Consider the following 22,638-nt stretch of genomic DNA (forward strand, 5'->3'; position numbering starts at 1 on the left):
TATCCATCACAAAATTCACAAAAGAAATGTAAGTTCAAATTCAGAATAATATAATTTATTATTACAGCTGAGTGAGGTTTTGATTCACAGAATCATAGAATCTTCAGAGTTGGAAGGGACCTCTAGAGATCATCTAGTCCAACTCCCCTGCTAAAGCAGGATTGCCTAAAGCACATCCCTCAGGGCTGCATCCAGGCGAGTCTTGAAGATCTCCAGAGAAGGGGACTCCACAACCTCCCTGGGCAGCCTGTTCCAGTGCTCTGTCACCCTCACCGTAAAGAAGTTTTTCCGTGTATTTGAACGGAACTTCCTATGTTCTAACTTGTGCCCATTGCCCCTCGTCCTGTCACTGGGAACCAATGAAAAGAGTCTGTCACTATCTTCCTTCAACCCACCCTTTAGATACTTGTATGCCATAATAAGGTCTCCCCTCAGCCTTCTCATCTCCATGCTAGAGAGTCCCAGTTCTCTCAGCCTTTCCTCATAAGGGAGGTGCTCCAATCCCTCAGTCATCTTTGCTGCCCTTCGCTGGACTCGCTCCAGCAGTTCTCTGTCCCTCTTGGACTGGGGAGCCCAGAACTGGACGCAGTATTCCAGTTGTGGCCTCACCAGTGCAGAGTAGAGGGGGAGAATGACCTCCTTCGACCTACTAGCCAAACTCTTCCCTATGCAGCCCAGAATTCCATTGGCCTTTTTGTCAACAAGGGCACATTGCTGGCTCATGGATAATTTACTGTCTACCAGGACCCCCAGATCCTGCTCCTCAGAACTACTTCCCAGCAGGTCCACCCCTATCCTATACTGGTGCTTAGCATTCTTCCTCCCCAGGTGCAGGACCTTGCACTTGCTTTTGTTGAACCTCATTAGGTTCTTCTCTGCCCAGCTCTCCAGCCTGTCCAGGTCACGCTGGATGGCAGCACGGCCCTCCGGAGTGTCAGCCACCCCTCCCAGTTTGGTATCATCAGCGAACTTGCTGAGGATACACTCTGTCCCATCATCCAGGTCATTAATGAATATACTGAACAAAATTGGACCGAGTATTGACCCCTGGGGGACACCACTGGTTACAGGCCTCCAACTAGACTCTCTGCCGCTGATCACAACCCTCTGAGTTCTGTCACTCAGCCAGCTCTCGATCCACCTCACTGTCACCTCATCTAGCCCATACTTCCTCAGCTTCCTAATGAGGATGTTATGGGAGACAGTGTCAAAAGCCTTGCTAAAGTCAAGGTAGATGACATCTACGGCTCTCCCCTCATCCAGCCAACCTGTTATAACATCATAGAAAGCTATCAGATTGGTCAAGCATGATTTGCCCTTGGTAAATCCATGCTGACCACTTCCAATAACTCCCTGTTCCTCAGCGTGTTTGGAGATGACATCCAGAATGAGTCACTCCATTACCTTCCCAGGGACACAGGTGAGGCTACCCGGTCTGCAGTTCCCTGGGTCCTCCTTCTTGCCTTTTTCGAAGATTGGAGTGATGTCAGTCTTCCTCCAGTCCTCAGGCACCTCTCCTGTTCCCCATGACCTTTCAAAGAAGATGGAGAGTGGTCTAGCGATAACATCTGCCAGCTCTCTCAGCACTTGCGGGTGCATCCCGTCAGGGCCCATGGACTTATGAATGTCCAGCTTGGCCAAGTGGTCTCTGACCCGGTCCTCCTCAACTAAGGGAAAATCTTCCTCTCTCCAGACCTTCCCCCTTGCCTCCAGGGTATGGGATTCGTGAGGGACAGCTTGAGCAGTGAAGACCGAAGAAAAGAAGGCATTCAGCAGCTCTGCCTTCTCTGTGTCTTCCACCACTAGGGCACCCGTCTCATTCATCAGTGGGCCTACATTTTCCCTAGTCTTCCTTTTTCTATTGATATACTGAAAGAATCTCTTCTTATTGTCTTTAACTGCAGTGGCCAAGCTGAGTTCTGATTGAGCTTTGGCCCTTCTAATTTTCCCCCTATATAGCTTCATTATATCTTGATAATCCTCATAAATTGCCAACCCCCTTTTCCAGAGAATGCAAGCTTTCCTTTTTTTCCTGAGGTCCAGCCAAAGCTCTCTATTTAGCCAGGCTCGTTTTTCGAGACATGGGGATGGCCTTCTCCTGTGCTTCTAAGAGCACCTGCTTGAAGTATGACCAGCCTTCCTGGGCACCTTTGCTCTTCAAACTGCCTCCCAAGAGACACTCTTGGCCATTCTCCTAAACAGGCTAAAGTCTGCCCTTTGGAAATCCAAGGTGGCAGTTCTGCTGGCTCCCCGCCTTGCTTCACCAAGAATTGAAAATTCTACCATTTCGTGGTCACTGTGCCCAAGATGACCTCCAACCTTTACATCCCCTGCATAATTGATTCTTGTTCAATAATAATTTAAATATATCAAATAATGGAGAAAAATAATCTAAAATAAGTTAGTTTGCTACACAAATGCCAACTGTTAAAATAATACTATTCAATATAAACTTCATATGAAGTTCAAAATTTTAAACCAGCTGTTTCACATAGTTTAGAGATTCTGTAGCTTCATTTTAGGATCTTTCATACTGCTTTTCGTTTGTGTTCTCTAAAAAGGGAATCCAAATTTGGGGCAGATGATGCAGACTTCAAAAATAGATATGAGATTAAAGTGTTTTCTCAAATTCGTATAACTGTCTTACTTAATATTTACTCATACTTCTTTTATAATGAAAGTATATCTAAAGTTCACATTTTCTTCCTGAAAATGCAAACCCAATGACAATCACCTTTTGTCCTGTTAGAAATAGAAATGGGCAGAAAAAGTTACTAAGAGACATAGGCCAAGCATTTTTGAATCTATGAACTGCTTTAACGTAGTATGTTGTAGATGCAAAAGTTTTATATATATGAGTTCAAAATAAATTGAACAACTTGAGTAAGTCATAGGAATATTGATTGGAAGGGTCCTTAAGAAGGCATCAACTCCAACCTCCTGCCCAATGCCAACACTAAATCAGATCAGCTGTGGTTGTGTTTAGCCAATCCTGAAAACCCCCAAGAATGGAGATTTTACAACAGTCTGGGTATGCTGTTCCAGTTCTGCCCTGCCTAGAAGAAGTTTCAGGTATTGTAAAACCTGAATCTCCTAAACTGCCCCTTTGTGTTGTCTGCCATATTAAGAAAAGTTTGGCTTCATTCTTTGTAAAGGTTCTTGAAGTAGTTATGGTGTGTTATTAGACAGTGTCTTAGCTTCCACTTTGTCAGATTAATTAACGCTATCTGCCTCAACTTTTTACTGTAGATCCTGTGCTCTAAGCCTCCGACTAACCTCCAAACCCTCTATAGTTTTTATCAATATATCTCTTGAAGTGGAAGACTAAACACTGGCTTAATATTGCAGGTACAGTCTCACCAGCTGAGCAATAATTTCACTTGATCTGCTGCCATCACTTCTAATGTAGTTGAATATTTAGTTTGTTTCATTCAGGATGAGAAAACAGAAGTTCGTACCTCTACTTGTTGAGTTTCATGAGGCTTTTGTTGGGCCAGTGCTCAACTTCGTCAAGTGTCTGAAGTGAAGCTCTGGTATTCAGTATGGCGGCTACTTTTCCTATTTTAGTATGATGCATAAATTTGCTGGGAATTCATTCTGTCTCACCATCAAGGATAAGGATGAAAATGTTAAACAGCATAAGACCCCATACTGATTTCCTAGCGCTCAGCTTATTAGTGGCCATCAGCTGAATATAAAGCCATTCATTCCTACCCTTTGAACACAGCTGCCAGGCCAATTTTAAATCTATCTATTCAGTGCATATTTTCTCAGATCACAAAAGACACTGCTGCAACAGATGGTATCAAAAGCCTTGCTGATGTTGAGCACTGTTACATTGAGCACTATTACATCTACCACTGGTCCATGTAGCCAGTCATTTTGTCATAGAAGACAATCAGGTTGATGACTTACGATTCAGCTTTGGTAAATCTGTGTAAATGCTCCTGATTTCCTGTTTGTGATTTTCTAGAGGACATGTTCTTTCCAGGGATTGATGTGAGGTTCCTAGCTTCTCCTTACCTTTCTTAAAAATTCATGTAATGTTAGCCTTTCTATAGTCAGTGGGAACTTCTCATCACCGCAGTTTTCCATAGGTGACACCAGCCTTGCATAGAATCAGCCAGCTTTTTCAACATCCTTTGGCAAAAGCTGTCTGCCCCCCTGCCTTTGAATACAGCCGTCTTCTAATACCTTGTTGCTCCCCAGTATTGTCTGTCCCTCTTCTTCCCAAATCAGCAGATAGATTCTTGTGCAACTCTAATCTTGGAAAGTTATTCTTCTCTTCCCAATTGCTACCTTTTAAACTTTCCTAACCATATAGTCCCTGGAGTAGCTGACTATAATTTTTAACATAATGATAAGATCATCTTTCTATTTCATAATTTTGAACTTTCCTCTAGCTCTGTGATTTGCCTTGTGGCTCTTTTTCCTCAGTTTCATATAGAAGCTTTTCAGCCTTACCTTTCAAGAGCATTTACATTATGTTTATGTTTTTATTTTTCTCAGGTTTTCACTTTTATGTCTTTCTCTGTTTTTCATGGACTCTGCAGCTCTTCTTCATTCCCTTGTTTCACAAACATTAGTATTTCTTACACAAACAGGAACTGTTTTTGGAATAATTTATAGAGCTGTTGTCCGCTATCAAATCCTCCTTTTCTGAGATGTCTGTTCAGGTGACTGTATCCTCTTTCATGTCCTAATTACTTATTATCTATCTCTTTGTAAATCCCAGGTACTCCCCAAATTTCATCGGATATATTATGCTGACACAGTTCTTTTTCAAACATCTAACATTTCTAACTCCCTTAAATTTAATTCTTGTTCTGTTTACTATCAATCTTCTTTAGTAGCTATTTTCATTAGAGATGTATATTAATTGATTACCTAACAATGTTAGTTTCTGGAATGCGTGCTCAGTCTTTTTAATTTTTGTCTGCCTTTGTAAATTGAACTGAAACTGAAATTACTATTAGAGCAGTAAAATCCCCACCTATAAGGAAAGAAAAGCAGGGCTTATCCTTTCCAAGCAAAACTCTGCAGAGAAAAATTATGTGTTTCAGCAAGAAGGAATGCTATACCTTGTGGGATCAAACCCAGATTTGAAGATCCCCGCCAAAGCAATAGTTATATCTTATCAATATTGAGTGATACCCTCAGACCTTTTTGCAAAAGAGACAGTTTTAGAGAATTATAAAGGAGCCTTAAATTGTTTATTTAGATAAATGAAGAACTATGCTAGTACAGAGACTTTGCTTACAGAGGTTTACAAACCAACATTTTTTAAATAAGTATCATAGCAAAGGCTGGAAAATGGAATAGAGATCATGGTATCCATCTGAGGAGGGTCAGGTAATTCCATGACTTACAAGGTCACACAGGGAAACTGCTATAACATAGACTTTTGGGGAGCTACTCCATGTTTAATCTTAAAATACCTAGACAGCTGCATGCACGATGTGGCCAAAGTCTTGTAAGCCATGTGTGCATATAAAATAATTTATCAAGGCAAATGCAGTTAGGAAAGCCTCTGAGATCCTTTCAGGAATTATACATTAAGAAAAAGTTTAAATAAAGACCTGATGCTAAGATCGGTTAGCTAATATTCTACACAAAAAGCGTGTTATAAAAATAGAATTTAAAATAACTTGCTTTGAGCATTATCTCAGAAAAAGAGTTAATTCAGGTCCTGATGGAGCGTAAATGTAAATCTATGCAGAATTCTTCAAAGTCGATGAGTCTGTGATCTGATATTTTGGTATGTTTGAGTTAGAATGAAATGCCCTGCTACTATTCAGTATTGATGGTGTACTGATTTCCCAATGACCAAATTAGGAGGGAAGATTTTTCAAGGAACTGTACCAAAATAAAACAAAACAAATCAACCAAACAACTAATTCCTTTTCTGCATACGTATTTAAATCGAGAAGCTATCTTCTTTTTAGTTATAGCAGAATTAATAGATAAAATAAAACCTTACATAGTTTTGAGGTATTCAGACTTCCAGATTGATTTTTATAAGCCTCATATACAGATACGTATGTACACAAAATCATTGGGAAATGAAAAGTACAATGACAAATGCCATTAAAAAATAATTGACTTCACCATGCTGTTTGCTTTTACATCAGCACTTCTCTTACTCCCCCATGAGTAAGGACTGCTCTTCTGTTTTCACAAAATATCAGCACACCTATGTTTAGTTAGGTTATGAGTGGAATTTTGTGCCCTAGTGCTTTACACTTACTAACATCCATAGTATTAGCTGTGCCTAGAATAGGGAATACCATTGGTCATGTAATTTGTGTCAGCTATTACATATAATGGAAATATTTGTTCATATTAAGCCATCTGAAAATAAGATAATGAAGAAAAGGAATTTGTGCTTTTACACTTTTATGACATCTTCCTTTGTGAAGCCTTTTCAAAATACTGTGTTTTGTTGTATTTCTTATTGTAAAATGCTAGTCTTGGTCATGTGCAAGCAAGTATCTTTACGCAATCACTGTGGAGTTTGGTAAATAGTGCTGTATTATTCTGGAAGGTTTCATCACATATTTTTAATACCAAAACATAAAGCTTTATTAGTATCGACTATAAGGGTGATAAAAAGAATGATACTCTTCTGAATTCCACGTACAAAATATCCTTCACTACAAAATGCAATATCACCATATATGAGGTTTTCAAAATACTAACTTTTCGTTTACTTGACTCTTCTTAGAATTTCTGCAGTAACATCTCTGCTTTAATCTTTTGGGTTTATTCCTTCTTAATTGGAGAGGAAAATAAAAGTATTTCCCAAATGTCATTCAGTTTTGGCAAAAGCATGAGGTAACACACTAAATTACAGATCTATGATTCTTCCTCATCAGTCTTATACAAGGAAGCTTTTAATTCAAAAACCTAATGACCATCATTTAACAACTGATAAGGTAAAAGGTGCTATCTGAAGACCTGTGACCCTATCGGTTGTCCACAGTGACAGTTTATAGAAATACTTCACAAGTTTGACAGACAACCTTTTAAAAACAGCAAGCTGAAATTATGGAGTGTGCGATTCAGGTATCAGAGAAAGGCCTGATGTATTGATTATTTTCAGGTGTAATCAGGGTTTGAAACAATAATGATATTAAAGGAGAAGAAGAATTATCTCAATAATACACATTTAAGTATTGAGGTTTTTAACTTTTTCAAACTGAAAAAAAAACCTCAGAAAAACAAAACAAAACAAACAACACAAACCAAGCTTTTCTGGGCTTATTTCATGTTTTGTTCTGTGCCAAGTTTGCAACACCAAATGTCAGCTCCATATGGAAAAGTCGAAAATCGTTTGAAGCCAGCATTACCACTTCATAAATAATACTAGCTAAAACTTAGAAAGATTTCTTTAGAATTCTTTTATTTTCTTCCATTAATTTGAGAAACATATGCCAGTTAAAGGAGCAAATGTTCATAATTACCTTGTAACGTTCAATGTCTAGTAGTTGTTACATTCAGAATCTTGTTACTGGCAAGAGAAAACACACCACATATACAAAGTCAAGATTTTACTGCTAGCCTAATTAAAATCCTAACCTACTAATCAAAATATAAAAAAGAGCTATTACTAGTATATTTACAATAATGCATTCCTAGTCCAAATAAATATAGGAAAGTCTCATTAATAATATAACCATTTTATTCATACAATAAATCCTTTTCTCTGGTATTGTGCTTCTCCTTCCAATGCCCCTCTGGTTCGAAAGTCAAAGGAACAGACTTTCTCAGGAAGAATAATTTACAGCATTTTACAGCATTTACAGCAAGTCATCTGTATCCTGAGGTCTTCACTGGGAGGAATAAAATGTTTATATTGAGATTTCTTTCTCAGTCTTGTGATTGAACTTTTGGCTCTTCTTCTAGGTGATTTCCTTATGTCTCTTTCTCATTGTTTCCTAGCTTCAATTAACATAAATAGCTACTGTTTGTTATATAATACCTAGGCTTGTCAAACCTTTACTACATGGAAGTCAGAAGTTAGGTCAGCAAATAGTCACTTGACGTCCAGATGACTGTTAAAAAAAAGTAAACCATCTCTGGCCAAAATGAGCCCAGAGAGGACTGAACGCTGTGCACTGTCAGGCCAGTACATAGCGTGTAGCCTATAACTATTAAGAGGAAAAAAATCATATTTACCAGATTACATGTTTGTATTGTTTATCAGGACCCTCATACCTAAAAGAATGGAAAAACTGACTGATATCTATTCGTAAAAAAATGCTTCTTCTTTTTATGGTGTTTTTTTGTTTGTTTTTTTTTTTTTTTTTATTTTAGCTTGGGAGCAACAGTACAGTTCTCCTGTGATGAAGATTATGTGCTACAAGGTTCAAAAAGTATCACCTGTCAGAGGATAGCTGAAGTTTTTGCTGCATGGAGTGATCATAGACCTGTGTGTAAAGGTAAAGAGGAATTATTACCCTTATAGAGATCTGTTCATTTCACATCTATCTATTGTTTGATAGCAAATCCTATTAAATTAATATTTTGTAAGTACCTGAGATTTTAATCCTAGTGTCCCCACTTTCTTGGTGAAAAAGGTACCACTTATACCGTTTTGTTTAATGTGAAATTTGTCTGTATTTAAGTATGCTATAGTTTACTTGGCACCTTACATTATAAAGTTTGCTTTTTGATGAGCTGATGAAAATCTATCACATGCTAAATATTAAGACTCACCAAGATGGATTTCAAAATTGCAGTGATTCAATATACAATCAGTAGTTCATGAAGCATCTTCATTACATATTTGCTAAGCCGGAGAGAAACACTTGAATTTAGGATTGATAAGGACTGGAGAAGTAAGTCTATACCTGGTTTTGACCCTGACCAAATGGGTAAAGGGAAAGAAATGCAGAAAAATTTAAAAGCAGCACAAAGTCATTCTGCTGAATACATTTGATGTCTAAATACTATGGAAAGAAGTATGATGAATCCCTGAATCCAGGAGCAAAGGTATTAGTGTATATATATGTAATATATATATCAGTATATATAATGAAAACATTAGTGTGTACGTACACATATAAATTGGCATAGCAGCAAAGCCTAATATTGAAGAGTACAGTTTGTTCACAAAGAACACTTGGGTATGGGACACAGAAGGGACATTTATCTTGCAATTCAAGGCTATGGATACTTACCCTGATGTCCAGAGAGAACTGTGAGATGTTTCTGAACAGTGAAAGAGGGCAAAAAAATCTGAGGGTGGTATCCAGATCATGTATAGTACAAATCCGTAAAAGCTGGAAAATTACATGTGTGATTTGTTTTTTTTTTTTTTGCTAATAAAATACCAGGGCATTCTAAATGGAACTTGCTATGGGTAAGAATGATGGGGGTTGGAATAATCAGCTACCCAAATCTGAGGTGAAGAAAAACATAATAGGTGTTAAGAGCTGCAGAAATAGGTTTAAAATGGATCACAGCAGTGTATGCTTCAATAACAGCATATCAAATAAACAGTTTAGTTGTATACCTATAAATATACAACAATACTAACATTTAATATCGAACTACTGTGTACTATATTTATGTATAATTACTAGAAATTGCTAAAGAGAATTTTCTGTGTTTTCTAAATGAAAGAATACCCAGATTTCAAACCTAATTCATGAAAAAAAAATATCATCATTAAGATCTCATATTAGTGTGGCTGCATGACAGGATTTATATATGGTATGATAATCATGATAAAATGACATTCTAAAGATTCTTGGCTTTCATATTCCACATAAATGGTAACTGTACCTCAAACCTTTCTATCCTCTGTGTATTATGTATTTGATAATACAGTTTAGTAATCTGTCATTGAAAAGTCACTTTAAAGAGAAAGCATACTGCAATTAACATACCAAAATACAGTTGCACACTGCACACTGTCAGCTTTTTTTTAAAAAGTATCTCTCCTAACAGAGAATAAAGTGTTATCAGCCATACTGTGATAGGACTGAGATGTGTGCATAACTAACTGTAAGTTTATAAAGGCAGCTCAGTAGCTTTTGGGGACTATGTCCTTCGAGCATAAATGGTTTTTGAAGATACTGCTTTTCACTTTTGTGTAAGTTTTGAATTCTGAATAGCAGCAGGTATCAAACTATAAAAACGTAACTACATTCTTCAGTCTATTTTTGCTTTTTTTTTTTCCAGTATGACTGGGTTTTTCCCATATGACCATTGTATCATGATTTACAAATCATATTTGTAAATGTGTCTAATGATAAAGTAAGGATTAATACTGAACTAGAAAGAAAAAGAAAGTAATAAATCCATTGGAAGCTAGCAGTTCTGTTAAAATTCTGTCTAAATGTGAAACTGAAGAATCGTATTAAATAAATATCCAAACACACCATTATTCATAAGTAGAACATGTAAATGACAACCAAAAGGACAGTGTTTCATTTCTTTACACTCATCAACTTCATTGAACTAGCTAATTCCACATTAAAAAGCAGAAGACAAATATTAAGAAAGTTATTAGGAATTGATGCAATGCCATATGGTGAAAAAGCAGACAGATGGTATAGATATTATTGTTTGTCAAATGGGAAATGCTTTAGAGTGTTATTAGTTGCATTAAAATTACTGATTCAAGTACCTTTGGTGTGCTATAATTTTGGTTCTTTTGATTAACAAGACGTTTCAATTCAACTCTTAGATATACTCAAGCTGGAATATAAGCATCTCTTCTAGAATAATAATCCTGTCTTCTCCAAGTTTCGTGCATGGAACATACAATAAACGTTTTGAAAGAATTTTGCATAAGTAGCATAAATATCATATAGTAGCATGAAGAAAGTATCTGCAAAAATATGTGTGCATCTCCTTGCTTAACTTCCATGTTTGTGTACAAACCATTTGGGCAAACAAATTAGGCAGTCATGCATAAATGTTATTTTATGCAAGAAATTAACATTTTCTTGTGAACTGATGTAGCTTTGCAGATAACGAGGGCACAGGTAGTATATTAGGTACTTCACCTGTTATACTTTAAAATGTCACATAAAGTGCTTCTTTTTGTCATGGAGTGTTTCCTTTTTGAACGGTACAGCTTGCAAATGTTTTCATTCACTTATATAAATTATATTTTGCACATACAAAAAATCCCACAGTAATAATACATTTTTCAAAAAACGGCATGTGAATATCAACAAATAGTTACATTGATAGACTGCAATTGGGCAGAGTTCTGAACAGGAGCTTTCCAACTCGGTTAGATGCATTTGATTTGACATCATAAATCCTCAGGACTAGTTCTCATAGGGCATATGAGTGGCTGAGTATAACTGCCTGCCAAAAATGAAAGATTGACTCTCTTTAGGAGTTATCATATAATACCAGCTGGAACTGGCATAAGATCATATTCATAAAAGCGAATCTGGAATAAGTCTGAAGCATTTCTACAGGAGAAATATAATAGGACTTTCAGAAGGAAAACTGATACGTCACTTCCAAAATATTGTGAGTTATCAACCTCTTTTATACCTTCAGACTAGTTTCCAGGAAAATGCTGTTCTGGAGGTTTGGCTGATTTCTGAACCTTTTGAGTTCTAGAAGAGACTATGAGAAGATTGTAAAGTGATATTAGATATGCTGACTAGAATTAATTGCAGTTTGATTGTCTTGTAGTTCATCAACAATCATCCTTTCTTTTTCATCGTTTTTTTAAATTTTTTTAAGTATATTTTATAATTTATGTCTCCCATAACCTTAGCAAAATAGCAGTTGCTCAGGTTGATGGACGTCATGAAGTAATACGGCAGAAAATCAGTTGCCCCATTGTGATTTATGGACCATGTATATTGAAAAGAAGTTAGAATTTGGAGCTCTTAGGAAAGTATGACTTTAATTTGAAGGCAAGCAGATAAACTAAAAAAAGCAGCCGTTGAAAATTAACTGGTCACTTTCTGCATTATATTGACATTTTAAAGTGGATTCATCCTCTCAGACAATTGGGTTTTTAGTGGGACTTCTTCAAGATCAATGCGTCATGCAAGCCTAAAATTCTGCTGGGGATTTTTAAATTTGTTCCAATTTAATGGGCCTCATACAAATCTCGTAGCACACCACTGTTACAGGACAGCAGAACAAACATCTTCCCATTCTTCTTGAGAAAGAAAAAAAAAATGTTCAAACGATGATAGGAGAATTGGGTTTTTTTGCATTTACTGCACACTGAGTTACCGTTGAAGTCTGTTATTTGAAAGATGAAAATTTCTGCAGTTGTTACTTATTTCATATCCCAAGGTATCCTTGATACATGTGACTGTAATAACATGGCTGCTTACATTGACTTTTTTGTGACTTCATTCAAGAGAGAAAGTTTAAACACTTCAGAATTGAGACCTTACTTATTTTTCTTCTGTGGGATTCAGTATTCCCCTACAGGGCAATGTCATTATTACAAAGCCAACTTGCTTAACCAGGGACAATTATCTACTTTATGAAACTATTTGCCAGTTGATAAATCTCTTCCTCTCATTTACGTTTCAGGAAACGAAACAGATAGATCTATTCATAGTTGGTCGATGAGCCTTTTTATTTTCATGCCTGCCGCTCCTGTTTTCTGCTTGCTTGTTTCTCAGACCCTGTGAAACATTTATGAATGCTGCCTTTTATAAGTCTGCTGGCAACTCAGCAACAAGTTCTGCAACAAGTACAGTATTTTGGAAAAGCTTATCTAATCTGTAGAAAAAAAAAGTGGTTTTGAAATAATTCTTTGTGTCTGAGAAAACTGAAGGAGAGACACAATTTGTGGTTTAAATCATGATCATCCAAATAATAGGCAGGCTACAAAGTAATTTGGGTTATTAGTAGAAAAAGGGAAATTATATTATGTATTTTAATTGGGTTCTGACAAATTTAGAATACTTTTTTTTTGCATCATATTGCTATTTTGTTCAGTTCATTTCACTGACTAAAGTGATTTCTAAAACAACAATGAATTCATGGACCCAGTATCTTTCATTTCATAGGTTGTAAACATTAGTTTGATTAAAATAGATATGCAAGCAGAATGTATTTTATGAATTTTAGATATTGCCTTTATAAATAACTTTACTTACCTATATTACAGTTTTAAAAAATCCACCTTCACCTCACTTCTCTCCAAAATGTAGACAAGTATCTGAACCTCTTAAATGTGATGCTGAGTAACAATATATGCAAATATGTATACACACACCCATATATACAGGTAATGTATCATAGATAAATAGGGCTGAAAGTGGTCCTAACAGGTGACCACTACTTTCGTACTCCAGCGGTATTTGTTCCCAGATGTTTGTCTAACATATTTCCAAGGAAAGTGCTCTTAGATGCTACTCAAGCACTCCTGTCCTTCATTAGCCTTGCAAGTAGAAAAATTTTTCTAATTCCATTGTAAATCCTTATTGCTGTAATTAAACAACTTATTTCAATAGGTGCTTCTATATAAAGAGCACATTATTTAATTTGTGTTTTCAATAGCTTATTGTATACTTCAAGAATACCTGCTCTTCTTTAAACGAAACAGCAGTTCAGTCGGTCCTTCCTCACTGGTCACGTTTATAGATCTCTAGCTTTTTTCATTATTTTCTCAATGGGTCCATGTCTTTCTTAAAATACCGTTCCTCAAAATGAGCTTAGTATTTTAGAAAGGGCTTTCCCAGTGCTCAGTAGAGAGGAGGAATTATTTCTCACATTTTTACACATTTTTCTACCTAAACTATATGCATATCTTCCAGTTTGGTTGTCTTTTCCTAACAGTAGGATATTTTTTACTCAGATTCTGTTTCTGAGCTACTGTAACCCCTAAAGACTTGCTGCCGAATGACTTGCTCCTTACACTGTATATGTGAATTGATTATTCTTGCTTTTGTGCTTTGTCCTATACTTATCTCTACTGAATTGCATCCTATTTTAATGTCATTTCTTCAGTTTCTCATTTTTATTTTTAATTGTGCTTGCTAATATATTCACAGTCCTTCCCAGCTCTTTGTTAAATGCAGATTTAATAAGTACGCACTTCATTCTGCTGTCCAAGGTGTTAACAAGAACACTGAATGAATCTGACCCAGGACAAACCTCTGTGGAACTCCATTCAGTTCTTTTCTTTTGACACTGAGACACAGATCATAGGATCAGAGAAGCCTAGGTTGGAAAGGACATTAGGAAATCATCTGATCTCCTGTTGCAAACAGGGTCTTAGATGACATAATCCATGGCTGTCTCAGGCCAAGTCTTCACTATTATTTCCAGTGAGGGACATTCTACCACTTCTTTCAACAACCTGTTCCAAAGTTTAATAGTTCTTACAAGGTAGAATTTTTTACTTATATCCAGATGGAATTTCCCCTCAAGAAACTTGTGCCTGTTACCTTTCATTCTGTCTCCATGCATCTCTGTGAAGAAAGTATCTCTGTGTTTTCTATAACTATTTTTTAGATACCAAAGGACTGTGATGAGATTCCTTCTTGAGGGCTCTGGTCTCTAGGTCAGACAAACCCAGTTCTTTGAATCTTTCTCTGTCTGTCAAGTTCTCCAATCTTCTTGCTGTTCTTCCACTGGACCCTTTCAAATTTCTCAATGTCTCTTTTAACCTGGAGGAACCACAAATGGACAGTATTCCATATGTGGCCTAAGAAGTACCAAGTAGGCCTGAATAAGTACACCCGTTCATCTGCTGGCTCTATTCTTACTGGTACAGCCCAGGACCATTTGTCATCCTTTCTGCCAAGGCACATTGCTGGGTTTTGTTCAGCTTCCTGTCCACCAAGGCTCCCATGTGCCTTTCAGCAGAACTGCTTGCCAAACAGTCAGCCCTCATCTGCACTGCTTCTGGGGCTTATTTTATCCCATGTGTAGGACTTTACATTTATCCTTGCTAAAACTCATGTAATTCTTGTTGGCCCAGTGTCGTGGTTTAGGCTGGATTTGTGCTCTCCCACACCTCTTGCTCCAAGGAGCCCACTGTGGTTTCGCTTTATAGTGGCTCTTTTTTCCGGTGCAACATCTCCTCCCTCTGCAAACTCGGTGAGTGTGCATTCAATCCCATCATTCAAAACAGTTTTAAAGATATTGAATACTATCAGGCCCATTACTGCCCCATGAGGAACCCCATTTGTAACTGTCTGACAGTTTGACTATAAGACTTTAACTACCATCCTCTGAACTCTACAGTATAGCTACTTTTCCAAACATCTTGTGGTCTGTCTTTCCTAAATGTGCTTTATGAGTTTGTGAAGAAAGTGTTGAAGGACTGTCAAACATCTTCCTAAATTCAAGGTAAAATGTGTCTATAACTCTCCTCTCATGTTCTGAGGGTGTTTTTTCATCACAGGAGGCAACCAGGTTGGTCCAGTTGCACTGGACTTCTAAACTCCAGTCTTTATTCTGCTACCTGTTTTTCTCATGCCCTTTAGGATCTTAAACTGTATGATGCTATGGTCACTGTAGCAAAGGCTAACATTGAGGGTCATGACTCCAAACAAATCTTTCTTGTTTTTGAACAGTAGCTCTAAAAAGGCAGCATTCCTGTTTGGCACATTCTGCAACTCTGTTGGGAAGTTGTCCAAAGTTCACTACAGAAATCTCATAGATTGCTTTTGCACCGCAGTGTTGCAAAGGCAGCATTAAGTACCTCAGCCTTTTCCTCATCCTTTGTCACTATGTTTCCCCCCTGCATACAATAAAGGATGGAGATTCTCCTTAATCCTCTTTTTGTTGTTAATGTATTTATAGAAACATTTTTTATTGTCTTTTATGGCAGTAGTCAGATTAAGTTCTAGTCGGGCTTCTAATTTTCTCCCTGCATAGCCTCATGAAACCTTTGTAGTCTTCCTGAATGGCCTGCCCCTTCTTCCATAGGCCATAAATTTCCTTTTCTTCCTGAGTTCCAGCCAAATCTTGCAGTTTAGCCAGGCCAGTCTTCTTCCCCACCAGCATAAGCATTAATAAGATCCCCTCTCAGTCTTCTCTTCTCCAGGTTAAACAGCCCCAGGTGACTCAGCCTTTCCTTATAAGAGAGAAGCTCTGCTCCCCTGATCATCTTCGTAGCCCTCCATTGGACTCTCTCCAGTCCAATTCCTTGTCTTTCTTGAAATGGGGAGCCCAGAACTGGACACAGAACTCCAAATGTGGCCTCACTAGGGCAGAGTAGAGGGGGAGGATAGCCACCCTTGACTGTCCTTTATGACAAAGGCTGAAGAGAGGCTGAAAGACAACATTTTGCTGTTTGCTAAAAGGGGAAAAAAAATCCATTATGGTCCCATATATTGTTTTGATTACAGTACCGTAAAACTGGTTATCTGGCAGAAGAGTTACAAAGGAACTGATAGAATGATAGATTCTCTGATATTATCTGATCCTCTTACCATTCCCAGAAGGTGGTTAACATAGGGCAAAATCTGCTATAGCATCTTCCATCCTCAGTAAAGATCTGCAGAAAAAATAAGAGAGATTATTCTTTTTTTTGCACCACACTAAGGTGTTACCATTTCCCTCCAAGCCTGACCAAGTGCCAAGACAGTATTGATTGTACTGGTTATTTTCTGTCTGTTGTCAATGGCTACAAATAAAATAATTCTGTACTAAGTTTTCAACACAATTGATTTTCATATTATTGTCCATGACAAGTTGCTTAGACAATTTTGGCCTCTTCACTTCCTCCTTTAAGTATTTTTTCTTTTATTTTTTCTTTACTATTTCTTCTACTTGCACATTAAAGTCATAGGTATAGCTCACATGAAATAAAATTAGGATGTGCAATCTTACATTCTCCTTTAGAAAGAAAAACAAAATTAAATAAGCTGTAAAGCAATACAAAAGTTCAGAAGAATTGTAGTTTTCCTAAACAATGAAAGAAGAATAAATTGTATGCTCAAATCTTAAATGACAAAAGCCTTTACTTCCTGACAATTTATGAATTTAAGTTTGTTTAGAGTTGTCGATAATTGAAACTGCAGTGTATACTCCATGGTAAAAGTCTTATTAATGCAGAACTAACATAACTGAAACACCATTAGCAATTAAAAATACTACTGTTTCTATTGGCAGAGAAATTAAACTCTTCAAGCAAAAGAAGGTAGTTTTATTTAAAATTAAATTACCGGAAATTGCTATCTTCAGGCTTTTAAACGTGGATGTGACTATTGTCCTTGAATATTCCTTACATTATGCATTGCAGATTTCTGTTAAGTTAAACTACTACGTTATACTGCAAAAGAACTTTAAAGAAAGGATTACATTCAAGTAACTTAAATATAATCCAGTGTCTTAACTAATGGGGTGCAACATGAAAAATATTCCCTTTTTCAATTGGAATAAGTAATTGTGAATAGATGTAATGCTACTAATAGGGAAAATTTTAGAAGACTCCTCAAAACCTTGGTATTTTGAATTCACTTTAAAGCAATGGTCACCAAAACTCATTACTGTTAGTTTATGGTTTGTACATTGTGACTAACTTAAACAAGACTAGGGGAAAATGTCTGTAAAAACCTGTATCTGATGCTTCCTGCATATTGACATAAATGCCATACATTTCAGTGAGATGTTAGGCAAACATAGATTCACCTCAGACAGGTGAAATGTATAAATGATATCCTAAATGCAAAGATTGAATCATTCTGGTATTGGACTTGAAGAATGGGTTTTAAATGGCACTTGAAGAATATATTTTAAATGGGAATGTATAAAATATAATTTAAACAGTTTTGTAATACTCCTGTAAAGACTTAAGCGTCAAAATAAAACGTCAAGAATCAGTGAGAATATATCTTGTATACACATGTGGTTGCAAAACTTTAAAAATATGTCCAATTAAGTTTAATGACTTCTGCAGCCAGACTGGAACAAGGTTTTTACTAAACAATATGGGCTGTTACAGTACTTATTATCTAGGAGGCCTGGTTTATATGCCCAACTCCCCTTTGTATAGCTGAGCAATGAGAATTGAGTTGTTAAAATCTTTTACAAATGCCTATAGGATCTGGAAAGTGCCATATAAGAACTAGGTCTTAACACAGAGCTAGATAGTTAATGTTATCACATTACAGGAAACCTCAAAATATCATTATGGATCAGAAGCCATGGCTGTATATTATATATTATGTGATATCCACATAATTCTTTTATTATTCAATAGTTAATACTGAATGGAAAAATTAAAATAGTTTTAATCAAATATAATCTTTTATTTAAATTACTGGAGGGTTTTTGTTTGTTTGCTTTTTTGTGTTTGTTTTTTTTAATTATTTTTAATTTGGAGAGGGGGTTTTAGTGCTTCTTAGAACTCAAGTATGGCTAACCAAGTAAAAAAAAAATATATATTCTTATAAAGAAACAAGAAACTATTATCATCACCATTTAAAGTACAAGCAACTGTGGCAGAGAGAGAATAAATGGAGATACAGGAAAGAAAGTGCAATTTCCAAATTCTAAAAACAGTTTGATATGAGATTTCTACAAAGATATTCATCTCAGTCATGATAGCATTGGAAAATATAGAGCAAAAAAAGTTTCAGTGTTTCTGGGAAATATATGGCTACCAGTGAACTCACAGGCATCTTAGCAGTGAATTTCTCTCTAAACTTGCACTTTTGGTATCTGACAACTTTATTGGTCTGATTGTAAGTTGCCATCTTCTTTATGGTGATTAGTCAGACAGTGAACCAAGTTTATAGGAGCTTTGACTAATTGTATAGTAATCACAGGAAGTGCTGTTAGCTCTGCTTCTTGCATGAAGTCTTGCTAATAAAGAATTGCTAGTAAAATATTTAACAATATTTTTAAATTTCTACAATTAGACTTCAGGTGTAATGTTTTATTAAAAATTTCATTGCCTTTTTAAATACTACATTAAAAGTGCCTACGTTCATGACATCTTTTTTATACATTCTTTAGAACGGGACAGAACTTCATTGTCATATGTTTAGTTCAATGATCTCTAAAGTTTTTTGATCGAGCACCCGTATCAGTAAAAAATTATGAGCACACCTCCTCAGTAAATGTTTATTTATTTATACATTATATACATGTACTGTGGAAGCTCTAGTATTTTCTTCCTGCACCACTGTAGGTTATCTTTCTCAGTCCCTGGTGTGCACGCACCCCACTTTGGAGACCACTGGTTTAGTTCACTTTGAAACGTTGCTTCAGAGCCACTAAAATCTCTAAGAAAACTGTGTCTATCTTGAAATGCATGTTCTGAGTCTCTAGAAAGTGTCCATCAAATGTGATGCTATTCTGAGCCACATCTGCAGCCGTGTTTAGCTTCAGATTCTTGTATGCTTGAGAATAGTGCGGAAAAAAGGAAAAAAAGACAAATAGCTTTGTTCATTATCCTGAACTGGATCGTTAAAAGAAATCCTTTCCTCTTCAATTATCACTTCAAAAGGTGTTCTGGGCAGGCAGTGACACAGAGATGACTTTTGCTGAAACCTGGTGTGATACAACTGTTAGCTAAGAGATTTTCTCAGTGCTGACAGCCCTTCCTGGTGCTGCCCAGCTCCACCTAAGCAAATGCAAAAATGAAAGACCTTCTTAATCTGGAAAACATCAGTGAGACGTTTTTGGCAATACTGGGATGTGTTTACTGTTCCATATACTCTTAGTACACTACTTAGATCTAATGATTTTAATTCTATTCTGTATTCTTTGTATTATCTGAAATGTCTCATTGCTATACAGTGTGAGCAACAGCAATGATAAAATTTACTGAGAAATGCTGTCTGAATAGACTCATGTAGTATCCAGAAATCATTTCTGAATAGCAGCAACTGTCAGATGTAAACAGATTTTTTTTCCTTTTTCTTTGCAACGCAAAATAGGTAAGACTAAACTTCTAAAATACCTTCTGTTACTCTGTTGAAGTAAGGTATAGCAACATACTCACTTTTGCTAATAGTGAGCTTCTAGTTTTCACAACCTAGTTAAATCTACATAAAGGGAAACTTTATTTAAAATTTTGCTATTATATGCTAATTATTTTCATGATGAAAATGTGTTTACAGGTAGGAGTTACCAGCCTTTTTGGAAAATTTTAAAGGCTAAATTTTGCAAACGTTAGTGACCAGAAAAGTTCAGTAAACAAAGTGACTCACTAAAATAAAACAAAAAAAACCCCAACAAAACCAAAAGCTTTAAGATAAATTTTCTTTCTTTATTTGAATCTTTACGGGAAAATGGGAAAAATTTTGACTAATTGCTAGATGGTAAAACTTTAGTGTATTATGTGCTATGCTAAATTTGCACTTTTCTGGAATTTATATACAAATTCATTCTCTACATCTGTGCATATATATACACATATATCTATGGGGTTTTTTATATTCTGTATATAAGAACTGTGATGAAAATGCCTTTATATCAATTCAGTGAAAAATATTCTGTTACTAAGTAAATTCATTATTTTATCTTTTTCCAATTCTTAACTGGTTTTCACTTTTTCCTATTTAGACTCTTCTGAGTGAGTGGCCTTGCTAATAGCTTTCTGAAAATCCAATTAAATTCTTACTATCTCATTGGCTTTATCTTTTAATTTAGGAATTTTTCCATGGAACTCTAAGAAGCTCAACTTTCTTATTTTACACATAGAGCTGAGCATTTTGCACACACTCAGATGGTGATTGTATTTTTAATAGACTTCATATCTTTAATCAGCTTCCTCATATTGAAGGTATCCCTTGTTTATCTTTGTTCTCAGTGTAATGCATTGCTTCTTATGCTTTCACATTTTTTTTGGTGATATGGTAGATTTTTTGATGGAGGTTCAGACATGTTTATACAACGAACTGTTTGTTAGAGTGTTAGTTGCACTCCCTTCAGTATTAAGAACTGCAAAAAAAAAATTGTCTTTAATATTTTTTCTCTAATAACTTTTAAATGTGATCATAGTTAATTGTTTTTGCTAAATTTCATTCTCCTTTAGAGTTTATATGACATATTTCCATGTGCATAATTGTCATTCAGGATTTCCCAGTGTAGGCTTGCATTAACATTCTCAAAAGTTAGGAAGCACATGTATGCATTGATAGAAAAAGTTTCTACCTTTCATAAAATCAGGGAAATAGAGAAGTAGACACCTCAGGAACTTAGACACCAGTGGTGTCCCCCAGGGGTCAACACTCGGTCCAATTTTGTTCAGTATATTCAGTAATGACCTGGATGATGGGACAGAGTGTATCCTCAGCAAGTTTGCTGATGATACCAAACTGGGAGGGGTGGCTGACACTCCGGAGGGCCGTGCTGCCATCCAGCGTGACCTGGACAGGCTGGAGAGCTGGGCAGAGAAGAACCTAATGAGGTTCAACAAAAGCAAGTGCAAGGTCCTGCACCTGGGGAGGAAGAATGCTAAGCACCAGTATAGGTTAGGGGTGGACCTGCTGGGAAGTAGTTCTGAGGAGAAGGATCTGGGGGTCCTGGTAGGCAGTAAATTATCCATGAGCCAGCAATGTGCCCTCATTGCCAAAAAGGCCAATGGAATTCTGGGCTGCATAGGGAAGAGCGTGGCCAGTAGGTCGAAGGAGGTCATTCTCCCCCTCTACTCTGCACTGGTGAGGCCACAACTGGAATACTGTGTCCAGTTCTGGGCTCCCCAGTTCAAGAGGGACAGGGAGCTGCTGGAGCGAGTCCAGCGTAGGGCAACTAAGATGACTGAGGGATTGGAGCATCTCCCTTATGAGGAAAGGCTGAGAGAGCTGGGACTCTTTAGCCTGGAGAAGAGAAGGCTGAGGGGAGACCTTATTATGGCATACAAGTATCTAAAGGGTGGGTTGAAGGAGGATGGTGCCAGACTCTTTTCAATGGTTCCCAGCGACAGGACAAGGGGCAATGGGCACAAGCTAGAACATAGGAAGTTCCATTCAAATACACGGAAAAACTTCTTTACGGTGAGGGTGACAAGAGCACTGGAACAGGCTGCCCAGGGAGGTTGTGAGTGATGTGCTCTAGGCAATCCTGCTTTAGCAGGGGAGTTGGACTAGATGATCTCTAGAGGTCCCTTCCAACTCTGAAGTTTCTGTGATTCTGTGATTCTGTGATTTTAAGTGTGCAAGGCCAGGATATATATTTTACAAAGGAAAAAATCTTTACTGACACCAGAGACTTTTGAATTTAAAAACATTATACTTGTTTTTAAACTGATACATCAGATTTTTGTGTCCTATGGATATGTAAAGCTCCATTGACTACCACGGTTCTCTATTTGTTTTAAATAAATTAAATATATATAGAGAGGTTAAATTTCATCTATTCAAATCATAACACTATATAGGTCAGAAAAGGAATCATACTCTACAAAGAATATTTCTCACATTTGGTCATAATAGTTTTCAGATACTCACGACTAGAGAGTTGCTGTCGTACACATTTTTGTGCAAGCTTCATAATTGCATCTCTGTATCATCTTTGCCTAGCTAAATTATTTGCCACACGGATCATGTTTTTTTCTTTCTTCATGATAATCTCAAATATAAAATTCAAGTGAATCTCTGAAGTTAATAGCAAAACTCATAAGAATTTTTTGAGAGCAGAATTTAGTATTGGAATGGCAAAAGCATTCCAGCAATTTACTGATTTCTGTCTCCCACAAAGAGCTGATTCCATGCTTAAAGAACAGTG

The 22,638-nt window shown here is 36.6% G+C and overlaps 1 protein-coding gene across 3 annotated transcripts in view; it reads left to right on the forward strand.

Moving 5' to 3' along the window:
* Nucleotides 1-22,638, forward strand: part of CSMD3 (CUB and Sushi multiple domains 3) — a 688,054-nt gene that overhangs the window by 280,568 nt on the left and 384,848 nt on the right. For all 3 annotated transcript variants that reach the window (XM_054193012.1, XM_054193014.1, XM_054193015.1), the window contains one exon: nt 8,317-8,441. In XM_054193012.1, the coding sequence (XP_054048987.1) occupies nt 8,317-8,441 (125 nt within the window). The remainder of the gene's footprint in view (nt 1-8,316; nt 8,442-22,638) is intronic.

This window comes from Rissa tridactyla, chromosome 2 (assembly GCF_028500815.1).
Source record: "Rissa tridactyla isolate bRisTri1 chromosome 2, bRisTri1.patW.cur.20221130, whole genome shotgun sequence".
Classification (NCBI taxonomy): Eukaryota; Metazoa; Chordata; class Aves; order Charadriiformes; family Laridae; genus Rissa; species Rissa tridactyla.